Source organism: Panthera onca, chromosome C1, assembly GCF_046562875.1.
Source record: "Panthera onca isolate mPanOnc1 chromosome C1, mPanOnc1 haplotype 2, whole genome shotgun sequence".
Taxonomy (NCBI): Eukaryota; Metazoa; Chordata; class Mammalia; order Carnivora; family Felidae; genus Panthera; species Panthera onca.
The window spans coordinates 185,345,324-185,360,465 of NC_138346.1; the positions used below are offsets into that span (position 1 = coordinate 185,345,324).

General features: G+C 42.3%; 1 protein-coding gene across 3 annotated transcripts in view; it reads right to left on the reverse strand.

Moving 5' to 3' along the window:
- Positions 1-14,459, reverse strand: part of MAST2 (microtubule associated serine/threonine kinase 2) — a 220,508-nt gene extending 206,049 nt beyond the window's left edge. For 2 of the 3 annotated variants that reach the window (XM_078451969.2, XM_078451968.2), the window contains exon 1: positions 13,929-14,458. In XM_078451969.2, the coding sequence (XP_078308095.2) occupies positions 13,929-14,114 (186 nt within the window). In that variant the 5' untranslated portion in view covers positions 14,115-14,458. Of the gene's footprint in view, positions 1-13,928 lie in introns of all 3 variants that reach the window. The other variant, XM_078451967.2, reaches the window with a different exon arrangement.
- Between the last annotated feature and the right edge of the window lie 683 nt (positions 14,460-15,142).

Consider the following 15,142-nt stretch of genomic DNA (forward strand, 5'->3'; position numbering starts at 1 on the left):
TTAAAATCTAAAGCAGTGTCCCTGGGTTGCTTAGTCACTTAAGCTTCAGACTTCAGCTCAGGTCATAATCTCACAGTTCATGGGTTCCAGCCCGAATCGAGAGAGAGAGAGAGAGAGAGAGAGAGAGAGAGAGAGAGAAAGAAAGAGAGAGAGAGGGAGAGAATCCCAAGCAGGCTTCACACTGACAGCTCAGATCCTGGAGCCTGCTTTGGATTCTGTGTCTCCCTCTCTCTCTGCCCCTTCCCTGCTCAGCGCAAACGCACTCTGCTCTCTCTCTTTCTCTCTCAAAATTAAACACTTTAACAACATTTGAGTATCTACTATGTTCCATAAAGTATGTTAGGAATACAAACCTAAGCAAAATAAAACCCTGATACTTATTACTTTTTTACTCTATTTTGCCTAAAGCAGTGGTTCTGATCCTCAAAGTGTGGTCTCCAGACCAGCAGCATCACTTTCATCATCACCTGGGAACTTGTTGGAAATGCAGACTCCAGGCCCTACTCAATCAGAAACTCTGGGTGTCAGGCCCAGCCATCCTTGCTTTAACAAGCCTTCCAGGTAATTCCATTAGCCCTGAAGACTGAAAATAACTGGCCCAAAGAAGTTCACACCCATACCCCAAAAGAGTGAGGCTCTGGTTAGGCTCTGGGGCACCTGGGTGGCTCAGTCAGTTAAGTGTCCGACTTCTGCTCAGGTCACGATCTTGCAGTTTGTGAGTTCGAGCCCCGCGTCAGGCTCTGTGCTGACAGCTCAGGGCCTGGAGCCTGCTTCGGATTCTGTGTCTCCCTCTCTCTCTGCTTATTCACCTGCTTGGTCACTTGTTCTTTCTCTCTCTCCTCTCTCTAAAAAATAAATAAAACATTAAAAATTTTTTAAAAATAAATAAATGGGTTAGGCTCACTTAAATGGATCAGTCTCAGGAATTAAGAAAAAGCATAGCTAGAACTGGATAGCCACATGCAAAAGAATAAAGTTAGACCCTTACCTCACACCATATACAAAAAATAGCTCAAAACAGATCAAACACCTAAACATAAGGTCTAAAACCATATAAAACTCCTAGACGAAAACATAGGGGTAAATCTTCATGGGGATCTTGGCTATGGCAATAGTTTCTCAGATGTGACCAAAATCACAAGCAACAACAACAACAACAAAAAAGGTAAATTATACTCCATCAAAATTAAACTTCTGTGCAAAGGTCACCAGCAAGAAAGTAAAAGACAGGGGCACCTGGCTGGCTCAGTCAGAGCTCTCGCGACCATGAGATCATGACCTGAGCCAAAATCAACAGTTGGATGCTCAACCAACTGAGTCACCCAGGCAACCCAAAGATAAAATCTTAAAAAAAGAAAAAGAAAGTGAAAGACAACCTACCAAATGGGAGAAAATACCTGTAAATCATATCTGATAAGATATCAGATTCTAGATGTCAGATATCAGATATCTAGATATCCTAGTATCCAGAATAAATATAGAACTCTTACATCTCAACAACAAACAACCCAATTTAAAAATGGGCAAAGAACCTGAATAAACGTTTCTATGACAAAGATATACAAATGGTCAACAAGCACATAAAAAGATGCTCAACATCATTAGCCTATAGGGAGATGCAAATCAAAAAGCACAATGAGGGGTGCCTGTCTAGCTCAATCAGAAGAGAATGATCTTGATCTTGGGGTCATGACTTTAAGTTCCATGTTGGATGTAGAGATTACATACATACACACATACATACATACATACATACATAAGCAAGTACAATAAAGGGCACCTAGCTGGTTCAGTCAGGAGAGCATATGGTTCTTGATTCGGGGTTGTAAGTTCAAACCCACACTGGGTGTAAAGATTACTTAAAATAAAATCTTTAAGAAATAAAAATAATTTTAAAAACTTAAAAAAATTTTAAAAGTACAATCAGAGATCACTTACATCCACAAGATGGCTAAAAAATTTTTTTGATCCAAAATAACAAGTGTTGAAAGGTCATGTAAAACTGGAACCTTTGCACATTGCTGGTAGCAATGTTAAAATGGGACAGCTAGGGGTGCTTAGGTAGATCAATCAGTTGAGCATCTATCTCTTGATTTCAGCTCAGGGCAAGATCCCAGGGTTGTGGGATTGAGCCCCACATCAGGCTCCACACTGAACATGGAGCCTGCTTGAGATACTCTTCCTCTCTCTCTCTCTCTCTCTCCCTCCCTCTGCCACTCTCCCTCACTTGCTCGCTCACTCGCTCTCTCTAAAATAAAACTTAAGGGCTTCTGGGAAGATGGCTGCATAGGAGGACGCTGGGCTCACCGCCTCCTGCGGATCAATTAGATTCCACCCACACCTGCCTAAATAACCCAGAAAATCGCCAGAAGACTAGCAGAACAGATTCTCCGGAGCCAAGTGTAGACAAGAGGCCCACGGAAGAGGGTAGGAAGGGCGGAGAGGCAGTGTGCACTACTCGGACTGGCGGGAGGTAGCCGGGGTGGAGGGGCGGCCCGCCGGCCAAGCAAGTCTGGCTTGCAAAAGCAGAGGGGCCGGACAGAGCGTGTTCTGACAGCAAGCGGGGCTTAACATCTGAAAGGTTATAAGTTAACAGATCTGCTCGGAGAACAGGAGGGCTGGAGGACAATGGGAGGGAGAGTTGTTGAGCCCCGGACCACAGAGCTCAGCTTGGCGGGGAACAAAGGCGCTCACTAGCGCCATCCCCCTAGTCCAGTCCCCAGCCAAAATCCCAAAGGGAACCAGTTCCTGCCAGGGAACTTGCTTGCACTGCACAAACACCCAACACTGTGCTTCTGTGGATCCATCCCTCCATCAGCGGGTCTGACTGCCTCCCGGTGCCGCAGGACCCCTCCTAAAGCGGACAACGGAAGGAAAAGCGAGCTGAGCCTGCCCCTCCCACCCCCGTGCACCTTGCCAATCCACCCCAGCTAATATGCCAGATCCCCAGCACCACAAGCCTAGCAGTGTGCAAGTAGCCCAGACGGGCCACGCCACCCCACAGTGAATCCCACGCCTAGGAGAGGGGAAGAGAAGGTACACACCAGTCTGACTGTGGCCCCAGCGGTGGGCTGGGGGCAGACATCAGGTCTGACTGTGGCCCCGCTCACCAACGCAAGTTATTCAAGACAGCACTGGGGAAGTGCCCTGCAGTTCCGCACCACTCCAGGGACCATCCAAAATGACGAAACGGAAGAATTCCCCTGAAAAAAACCTCCAGGAAATAACGACAGCTAACGAACTGATCAAAAAAGATTTAAACAATATAACAGAAAGTGAATTTAGAATGATAGTCATAAAATTAATCACTGGGCTTGAAAACAGTATAAAGGACAGCAGAGAATCTATTGCTACAGAGATCAAGGGACTAAGGAACAGCCAGGAGGAGCTAAAAATGCTATTAATGAGCTGCAAAATAAAATGGAAACGACCACAGCTTGGATTGAAGAGGCAGAGGAGAGAATAGGGGAACTAGAAGATAAAATTATGGAAAAAGAAGCATCTGAGAAGAGAGAGAAAAAAATCCAGGAGTATGAGGGGAAAATTAGAGAACTAAGTGATGCACTAAAGAGAAATAATCTACACATAATTGGTATTCCAGAGGAGGAAGCGAGAGGGAAAGGTGCTGAAGGTGTACTTGAAGAAATAATAGCTGAGAACTTCCCTGATCTGGGGAGTACCTTCTATACACAATTTTATTTTATTTTATTTTATTATTTTATTATATGAAATTTATTGTCAAATTAGTTTCCATACAACACCCAGTGCTCATCCCAAAAGATGCCCTCTTCAATGCCCATCACCTACCCTCCCCTCCCTCCCACCCCCCATCAACCCTCAGTTTGTTCTCAGTTTTTAAGAGTCTCTTGTGCTTTGGCTCTCTCTCCCACTCTAACCTTTTTTTTCTTTGTTTTCCCTTTCCCTTCCCCTCCCCCATGGGTTTCTGTTAAGTTTCTCAGGATCCACACAAAAGTGAACACATATGGTATCTGTCTTTCTCTGTATGGCTTATTTCACTTAGCATCACACTCTCCAGTTCCATCCACGTTGCTACAAAGGGCCATATTTCATTCTTTCTCATTGCCACGTAGTACTCCATTGTGTACATACACCACAATTTCTTTATCCATTCATCAGTTGATGGACATTTAGGCTTTTTCCACAATTTGGCTATTGTTGAGAGTGCTGCTATAAACATTGGGGTACAAGTGCCCCTATGCATCAGTACTCCTGTATCCCTTGGGTAAATTCCTAGCAGTGCTACTGCTGGGTCATAGGGTAGGTCTATTTTTAATTTTTTGAGGAACCTCCACACTGTTTTCCAGAGTGGCTGTACCAGTTTGCATTCCCACCAACAATGCAAGAGGGTTCCCATTTCTCCACATCCTCTCCAGCATCTATAGTCTCCTGATTTGTTCATTTCGGCCACTCTGACTGGCGTGAGATGATATCTGAGTGTGGTTTTGATTTGTATTTCCCTGATGAGGAGCGATGTTGAGCATCTGTTCATGTGCCTGTTGGCCATCTGGATGTCTTCTTTAGAGAAGTGTCTATTCATGTTTTCTGCCCATTTCTTCACTGGGTTATTTGTTTTTTGGGTGTGGAGTTTGGTGAGCTCTTTACAGATTTTGGATACTAGCCCTTTGTCTGATATGTCATTTGCAAATATCTTTTCCCATTCCGTTGGTTGCCTTTTAGTTTTGTTGGTTGTTTCCTTTGCTGTGCAGAAGCTTTTTATCTTCATGAGGTCCCAATAGTTCATTTTTGCTTTTAATTCCCTTGCCTTTGGGATGTGTCGAGTAAGAAATTGCTGCAGCTGAGGTCAGAGAGGTCTTTTCCTGCTTTCTCCTCTAGGGTTTTGATGGTTTCCTGTCTCACATTCAGGTCCTTTATCCATTTTGAGTTTATTTTTGTGAATGGCGTGAGAAAGTGGTCTAGTTTCATCCTTCTGCATGTTGCTGCCCAGTTCTCCCAGCACCATTTGTTAAAGAGACTTTTTTCCATTGGATATTCTTTCCTGCTTTGTCAAAGATTAGTTGGCCATACGTTTGTGGGTCTAGTTCTGGGGTTTCTATTCTATTCCATTGGTCTATGTGTCTGCTTTTGTGCCAATACCATGCTGTCTTGATGATGACAGCTTTGTAGTAGAGGCTAAAGTCTGGGATTGTGATGCCTCCTGCTTTGGTCTTCTTCAAAATTACTTTGGCTATTTGGGGCCTTTTGTGGTTCCATATGAATTTTAGGATTGCTTGTTCTAGCTTCGAGAAGAATGCTGGTGCAATTTTGATTGGGATTGCATTGAATGTGTAGATACCTTTGGGTAGTATTGACATTTTGACAATATTTATACTTCCAATCCATGAGCACGGAATGTTTTTCCATTTCTTTATATCTTCTTCAATTTCCTTCATAAGCTTTCTATAGTTTTCAGCATACAGATCTTGTACATCTTTGGTTAGATTTATTCCTAGGTATTTTATGCTTCTTGGTGCAATTGTGAATGGGATCAGTTTCTTTATTTGTCTTTCTGTTGCTTCATTATTAGTGTTCTATACACAATTTTAGAAGCTGGAAATATAGCAGTGAGAAAAACAGACCCAAATTCCTGCCCTCATGAACCATATATTCTAATGTGGAAGGATGACAATAAACAGCAAACACGTTAACAGTACCAGGTGGAAAAAAAAGAAGACATGCATAAAAAGAAGGAAAGGGAATGACTACATGTTACCTTATTTTTATTTTTAAAATTTTTTTAAAATGTTTATTTATTTTGAAAGAAAGAGAGAGAGGGAAGGAGGGGCAGAGAAAAAGGGAAAGAGAAAATCTCAAGCAGGCTTTGCAATGTCAGCACAGAGCCCAAGGTGGGGCTCGATCTCACAAACAGAGATCATGACCTGAGCTGAAATCAAGAGTCGGATGCTTAACCAACTAAGCCACCCAGGTGCCCAACTTCTTTTTTTTTTAATATTTATTTTGAGAGAGAAAACAAGGGAAAAGGGCAGAGAGAGAGAGAATCCCAAATAGGCTCCATGCTGCCAACATAGAACCCAACACAGAGCTTGATCCCATGTACTGTGAGATCATGACCTGAGCCGAAATCAAGAGTCACTTAACCAACTGAGCCACCCAGCTGACCCTCTCCCCTTCATTCTTTATCCCCCTTCCTTGCTTTATTTTTTCATAGTACTTATCACCATATAACATAGTACATATTTTATTTTATTACCTGATGTTCCCTCTACTATAATTTCTTGGCCTTTTGGCTAAGATCAAACATGACATTCCCTCTACTAGAATAGACACTTCATAAAAGCAGGGTTTGTGGCCTGCCTTTTCCACTGCTGTAATCCCAAGAGTACTGAAAACAAACAAAAAACTGTTGAATCAAAGAATAAATGAAAAAAGGAGCAGTGTAGGATTAATAAAGTTTTTTTTAAGATGGAAAATAATATAAGTATTATAGCCATATTAATGAGAACAAAACATACAGAGCATACAACAGAAAAGAAAAACTAATGATTCAGGAATATGAAGGAATGATTTCAAGAAGAAAACTCTTAATTGATGTAGGGGTTGTCCTTGGTAAGAGTAGGAAGAGATTATCCATAGCAATAGGAGAGAGGGCATGGAATATGGGTACAGATACAGGTAGGTTGGGTAATTTATAATGGGAGCTTGTGGAAGTTCTCTTCGGATTTTTTTTCCCTTCAGTTAAACAGGAAACAAGGATATCAACTAAGAGTAAAGAGGACAAAGAGAGTTTTGGAGATTTGAGGAGAAAAATTAAACTATCATTTAAGAGTGAATGGACTAGGGAAATGTCATAGGACTGAGTGGCAATGCTGACAGACTCTTTGAGGTTCCTGATCACAAACTGGGATGTCACCATGGTCATGTTTTTCTCCAGCCACATTCAGCTGCTTAGACACAGGTGCAGAATAGCCAGAGTTGGCGTAATGATGGTTGGAATTTAGTCAAGCACATATGCCAGAAAGGGGAAATGGCAAAGAAACTGGAGGTACATGCACAGGAATGATTATGATAGCCCATGAAATGTTAAGTTGAATAGGAGGGAAGTCGAAGCATGAGGTGACTGACAATGAAAAGATGATTTAAAACAAAAAAACATCAACTAGAGGTTCCAAAGACCTTGAACCATTTTTGAAGAGGACATTCTAAAAGAAGTGTGAAATAGAAAAATGGAGGATGATGTGAAGGTCAGAGTGTGGTAAGCTCAAAACTAAGATTTTAGGGGCACCTGGGTGGCTCAGTCAGTTAAGCTTCCATCTCTTAGTTTCGGCTCAGGTCATGATCTCACAGTTCATGAGTTCAAGCCCCACATCAGGTTGTGTGCTGACAGCGCAGAGCCTGCTTGGGATTCTCTCTCCCTCTGTACCTCCCCCACTGATTTGCTTGCTCACTCTCTCTCAAAATAAATATTTTTTTTTAATCTTACATTTAAAAAAAACAAAGATTTTAGAGGTGGAACAATTATTGGTAAGGATGAAATATACCTAATGAAAATGGAAGTAGAAGGTTCAGGTTGATGTCAATTTCTCCCCTCAATCATTTACTATATATCCATTGCGTTCATGGCTGTGGTAAAGGGAAGAGGAAAGAATCTTTGGGAGTTAATAATGAGGCTCAAAGCTAAAACAAAAGGTTGCCAACTATGTCTCACTAACTGCATTTTGTGGAAGTCCTTACTCCTAATAACATCTAGCCTCTACTCTCCCTTGAGGGCTTTTTCTTCTTCACCCAGGGCTAGGCCTTGATCCAACAACCCCAGTTTTCAACTTATTTGGAACCTCAAGTAGGTATATTAATGATGAAAAACAATCATCACCTGCTAATGAAAAGTAATAATTACCAAGGTACCATAGGGATTTAATCAAGAAAATACAAAGCTAGGTAACAAATTTAGCAGAGAATCACACAGCAGTTAAGACCAGCAATGAAGAAGGTAACAATCATTGCAAGATTCAGCTGCCTTTGATACTCATGACTATAGGTCACCATCAGTAACTGGGGTGGTAAAGCCTTTAGGCTGATCATTAGGCTAAGAGGCATCCAGTAGAACAGAGACAGAAAAATCAGGAACATTGTCCAACCCACTTCAACCATCCCAGGCTCTCTACTCCCACTACCTTTGACGAAATCAAATCTTCCAAAGCCACCACGTTTTCAGGAGCTGGCCTTTACCCATTATACTTGTGGATAAGAGGCAAGGGAAGGCTAATAAACTTTCTATACTGAAAACTCAAAAGAATTCTCAAATGTCTATGTCTCAATCACCATGTCCAACATTCTATCCCCCACACCGTTGCCAAAGTAATCCAGCTAAAACACAAGTAAGACCATCTTGCTTCCCTATTTATTACACGTTTACATAGTACTAAAGAGCTTCTATAACCCAGGCTCCTTCAGTCTCTTAACTAACCATCTATGCCTTTAACTTTATGCTCCAGCAATACCAAGTTGATTTTAGTTCCCTACATACAATATGCAGCTTCCCCTCTGTCTTTCTTTCCTATGTTTTTGCCAATGTACTAACATTATACTGCAGAGGAAAGAGATGTTGCTGATTTCCATGAAAATAATTTTGCAAATTTCTCAATGGTGCTGAGGGAATATCTTCTTCCATCCTCAAAAATGTCTCATTTCCTTTAATTGGCTATTTCTATCATGCTATTATTATTCGAATGCCCCCAAATTCAAAATATTTGAAGAATTTTCTATTCATCAATAAATACTTACCAACTAATGTGAGCAAAGCCCTGTCTATGCATTATAGTAGAAAAATTATATCGTTCTTACATTTAACCATTTACAACTTAAAAGCAGAAATGAAATAATACAAAATGAATACAGAAGGATAAAAGTGCTAAAACTCTAATTCATTCACCCACTCATTCAGCAAATCTTTATTCAGAACCTACCATATACCATGTAGTGGACAAAACAATGTTATAGAAACAAAATGAGATAAGAATTAGTATTTATTGGGGCGCCTGGGTGGCTCTATCAGTTACACATTCGACTTCGACTCAGGTGATGATCTCACGGTTCATAGGTTCGAGTCCTGTGTCAGGCTCTCTGCTGACAATGCAAAGCCTGCTTGGGATTCTCTCTCTCTCTCTCTGCCCCTCCCCAGCTTGTGCTCTCTCTCTCTCTCTCTCTCTCTCAAAAATAAACATTAAAAATAATTTTTTTAAGAATTAGCATTTATTAAGTCCCTATCTAATGTGCTTTCTAATCATTTTTTCATTTTCATTTAATATCATAGAACCAAAGCTTTCACTTTCTGGATCACAGATTTTTGAGAACTAAAATTTCAGGAGATTTAAAGATTTATTAAGCCTAATCAAGGATCCTCTTAGGAAGAGCTCACCTAGAAAAATAACTTCAAAGAACAGTTTCTGTAGCATTTGAGCTAGGCCTGGAACCTTGAGTAGAATTTCAATGGGCAGAGGCAGAGAAGAGTTTTTCAGATGGATGATTAATTAAAATAAGTATACGAAAGTGCCCAACAGTAAACAAATATTTACTGACCGCCAACTACTACAACCAGTTAAAACACTAAGGTGATACAATGAATAAGACAGTCTCTGAGGAGTATTTTCTCTGATGAGAGACTGATAACCAATTAGCATGCTCATTGAGCAAATATCTGTTTCAAGCACCACCACGTTTCTTTCTTTTTTTTTTTTTTAAGATTTATTGTTTTTAAGTAATCTCTACACCCAATGTGGGGCTCAAACTCACAACCCCTAAATCAAGAGTCACATACTCCACCCACTGAGCCAGCCAGCCAGACACCGCCACATATCTATGTTTCTAATAAATATTCAGACAAATAACTATGTTTCAAATACCACAGTAGGCCTTAGGTGCACAACAGTAAATGAAACAATGTAGGCCTCAAAGAATTTATAAAGCAAAGTCTTGGGGAAACAAGAGAAGCGGCATCTAACTCCAATTCTTCGAATAAAAAGTGGTATCAAGTAGACCTTGAATGCCAAGATCTCCAGACTTTATTCTATGGGTAAAAAGCTAATGAAGGTTTCCAAAGATACAGAAATGGAATGATCATTTAACAAATATTTATCTACTACCAGAACTCAGGTAAGCAATGAGTTATAATCTTTTGGGTTTGTTTTTTTTTTTTTTTTTTTTTTTTTTTTTACCAGAATGCATTATAAATTAGAGGTTAAAAGACTAAAAGCAGAGTAAATGCACTTAAGGTATTACAACAACCAAGACAGAAGTTTATAAATGCTTAATTAAGGTGATGACAGTGAGAATAAAGATTTGAAAGGCATCATGAAGGCAGAATCAGCAAAATCTGGGTTAGGGGGTCAAGGGAGAGGGGAAGTCAAACACCAAGGATACAACTTCAAGCTGGATGACAAGGAAAAGGAATGACAGGGAAAAGCACATTTCAAAGGAGAAATAATGAATTCTATTTTAAGGATATAGCAAGCCACTGATCTTCTAGAGATCTAAGTCATGCATCCTCTTCAGAACTTACTCCAAAACACCAGCTAGTATGTAGTATAACAAGCATTGCTCCACGTCATGAGGAAAGGAGAACAAAGTCACCTGTGAGAGTCAATGCTTATTGATCAGCTAAGCTTACTCCCTGAATGGACATAATCCATTCAGCCTCATAATACACACAACTGAAATTTTTATCTTTTCAAAATCAAATTATTACAAGTTATGGACTTTCAAGGACACTATCAAATTATAAAAATTACAATGTTAAGATCACAAATGCTGAGTACACTATAGTGGAAACATCAGAGAAAGAAATGGAAATGTAGAGCTAAGGGAAAAGGTCAAGCTTGGGAACTCAGATCACTCTACAAGGAGGTTCTGTGACACAAGGCCATGAATAAAAGAAGATCAGAGACCCTTGTTTCACATCCTAAATACTTGCCATGAATAGGGTAGGCCTGCAAAAACACAAGAGTACAATAAATGAGAGAGCTAAGAACAGAGGACATATCCTCAAGAAACATTTATGAGAAAAGAAAACAAAAAAAGACACACAGGAAGCAGTCAGAGAAAAAGGAGTGCAGTGGTCGTTATGACAAGAGATGAAAATATCAAGAAGGAACACCTGAGCAACAGTGATAAATAGTTCACAGAAGTCAGAGAGAATGAAGACTGGGCTGAAGACTATCAAATTTAGTCATTTAAAGTTCCCTGGGACTGGGCGCCTGGGTGGCGCAGTCGGTTAAGCGTCCGACTTCAGCCAGGTCACGATCTCGCGGTCCGTGAGTTCGAGCCCCGCGTCGGGCTCTGGGCTGATGGCTCGGAGCCTGGAGCCTGTTTCCGATTCTGTGTCTCCCTCTCTCTCTGCCCCTCCCCCGTTCATGCTCTGTCTCTCTCTGTCCCAAAAATAAATAAAAAAAACGTTGAAAAAAAAAAATTTAAAGTTCCCTGGGACTGCTACATATCTCTCTGCATAATTCTTTCACAATGAAAACTTTACACAAGTGCCATGCATTATTTTGTTATTTGAAAAAGAAGTTTTAGTATCATTGTGGACATTCGCACAATGGAAAACTACACAACAATGAAAAAGAACCATTTCTACAAGGAACAACATAAATGAATCTCACAGCCATGATTTAATGAAAGAAATCTAGTCAGAAGAGTACAAACCGGGAGATTTCATGTATACAAAGCTCAAGAAGGGGCAAAACTAATCCATGGCGATGAAGGTTGGGAAAGCAGTTACCTTTGGGGAAGCATAATAACTGGGAGAAAACACCAAGGGGCATACTAGGGTATTGGACATGTTCTACATCTTGATTTGAACAGTGGTTACATGGATGTATTCAATCTGTAAAAATTCATGGGCTGAATGAACCTTCAATTTATGCACTGTATTTAAGTCACATTCAATAAAAAAGTAAATATCATACAAAGCAAAAAGCATATAAAGTTATTAGTGACCATGAAGACATCAGTTTTGGAACAGTATAAGTGTAGAAGCCAAACTATAAGGGGTATCTGGCTGGCTCAATTGGAAGAGCATGTAACTCTTGACCTCATGGTCCTGGGCTGAGTCTCATGTTGGGTGTAAATATAAACATACTTTTAAAAAAAGAACACCAAACTGTAATATGAGGAATGTGTACAGGTGAGGAAGCTAAGACAGTGAATACAAACTCATTTCCCAAGAGGGTTGCTGGTAAAGCAAAGCAATGCAAACAAATTAGCTTAGGTGGGTTACACAATTCAGGGAAACTGTTGTTTCATTTTTTAGTTGAGGTATAAGACAAAGAGAAAATAATATACATAACAAAGGCCTCCACTAAATGAGAGAGGATAAAATCAAGGACAGAAGTACAGGGATAAGCCTTGAAGAGGAGGATGAATACCTTCTTTCTCTAGAATTGAAGCAAAAGATGAGTGAACACAGAAATTGTGAGCTAGAGGGGCACCTGGCTTGCTCAGCTGGTAGAGTATGTGACTCCCAATCTTGGGGTCATGAGTTAAAGTCCAACGTTGGGCAGAGAGCTTGCTTTCTTACTTACTAAATAGATAAATAAACAAACAAACAAATAAAATTGTGAGATAGAGAAGAAGGGAAAATCAAATAACCCTGAACTCTTTTGTGAACCATGCAATAAGGCCAATTGAACTGAGTAAACTGAATCAGGAAAGGATCAGAGCTTTAAGTACAATAAAAGTTTCGAGTAGGTACTGGAGAGAATATAAAAAACAATATAAAAAACTGGGGAAATTACATCCAGGGACAATGTTCAGTGGCCTGAAAGCAAGGGCAGAGATAGCAGATGGTGCAGTCTACTCAGAGCTGGGTGCAGAATAAAAGATGAACAAAACGTAGAAAAAAATCCAAGTGCTAGCGTGTGCATCAATGAAACTATGTAATGAAGAATGATATCTAAGTAACATACTTATTGAACTGATGGAAAAGAGGCAGGAGACCTAATAAAAGTCTTGAATGAGTCAAGGATGAATTTACTAGGGTCTCAAGTAGAGCTGTGCAAAGAGAAAGCTGTCACTAGAGTTCACTACTACAGAATATTTTTCTGCAAGTCGCACAAGGTCAAGGACCACATATTCTTTCACTGCACCTCCTACAGCTACCAGTGGCAACTTCTCCTGCCTCATAAAACTGACCTTTATCCCCTATTTCTATGCTTGATTAATAAATTATACAAACACATCCTATCCATTCAGAAACTCCATGAATAGTTTTACACTGCTTTCTGTTTTCCCATTAAGGTGTTTTCAGTAGTAAACTCCTAGAAGGCAGAGCCTATCTCTCTATAAATTCTGTTCACAGCGCTGGGTTTGGAATTGCACATATGCAGGTGTTTTAAAAAGTGCTTTCTTGTGAAATAGATCGTTACCGAAGGGAATCTTGAATATTTGAACACACTCCACAACACTATATAATGATGGCCAAATAAAAGAATGCTTAGGAATGGCAACTGTTTTTATAACTGTCAGGACAACCTCTAGGAAATAGGATAACATTTACTCTATCATACTGATTTTCCCTACTTTGCACTATTTACCCTTCTGGCTAACTCCTCAGTATCCTTTAGTAAGCCTATTCTTTGCAGTTCATTTACTCCCAGGCCACATTCCAGCGTCCCTTCTTCGCATCCAGAATCCCGGACTACAAACGCTCATAGGACCATTTTTCCAAACCCCTATTCCCCCATTTCCCTCCCATTCAACCCCAGGCCATGACTTCCATTTTTCCACTCCCCAGTTTTCTGCCGCTCCAGACCTTCCTTTAATCCGGCAGAACTACACAGTCCCCACCCCTCAAATGCCCTAGCCCAAGTCTTCCCGCCTGAGATCCCCCTCCCCCACCGCTCCCATTCAGGCTCCCGCTCCCCATCCTTTCCCTCCCGGACGCCGGCCCGCCTTACCTGCTCCTTCACCTCGGGGCCCGAGGGCCCGGTCCGCTCCTCCAGTAGCTGCCTCCCAGGAGGCGCTCGCCGGCGCGACGGCAAGGGCTGGGGTTGGGGCAGCTCCGCCGCCCGCTGAGCCCCATCCTCCCTGCAGGCGGCCGGTGGTGGCGGCTGCGGTCGGTCGCGGCAGCGGCTCCGCTTCATATCTGTGGCTGGGCCCCTCGGGCGTCAGCGCCACGACTGTCCCGGCCCCGAACGGCCCCGGGCCGCAGCGCTGCCGCGCCAACCACCGCCCGCGGCCACCATGGCCGGGCAGGCGCCCGAAGCCACCGACCCAGCTCGCAGCTCTTCCGCGCTTTCTGGGGCTTCAAGCGCAGCAACCTCCTCGGGGCTCCTTAGGGAGGCGGCAGCATCGCCGCCGCCCGTCTTCTCCCACCCGGCACACGCTTGGCCGGCCACCCGCCGCCGCAGCCGCCGCCACCACCGCCGCCGGCTCCCCAGCCAGCAGCCAGCCGGCGCGCCCGCCTCCGGTCCGGCCCCGCCCCTGTCCTCCCCACCTCGCGCGCGCGCGCACGGGGAACCCGCCCGCCACCTCCGGCCGCGCGCGGCCTCCGGCGCACGCGCCAGCGAACGGTCGCGAGAGACGCGCCCGTGGCCTCCCTGCTTGGTGGGTAAAGCGGAAGGGGGCGGGCCTTTGGCGCGTCTGCTGCGGCTGGGGACGCTCATTGATCTTTTCATTCATCCATTCATGAAATTGTGTGCCTGGCCAAGCTAAGTGCTAGGGATCTGAAAGTGAGTTAGAACTGATTAGTGTCTTCAAGGATCTAGGGGGAGTGGGAACAGGAACAAGGAGACAAAATATGCAATTAATTAATAGAATACTAACGTATGCCTTTTTATTGACCACCCACCAACTGTCTTCACTTCGCGCTTTGGATGCAGGTTTGCTCATTCTCATGTTACAAATAAGGACGAGGTGAAGTGACATACATCAGGTCACTCAGCAAATCAGTGACCAAACTAGACAGGATTCAGATTCTTGCTTTTTGTCCCTTTCTACTGTTTCCTGCTGCTTCCAGAAAGTAAGACAAGGTATGGAAAGTCCTATAAAAGAGGAAGAAGTAATGGATTCCTTCTGGGAGGAAGAGGAGGACAAAAAAGCTTCTGGAACAATCCTCATGATTCCCCACTGACAATGAAGTCATATTATAGCCCAGTCTAGCCTGGCCACA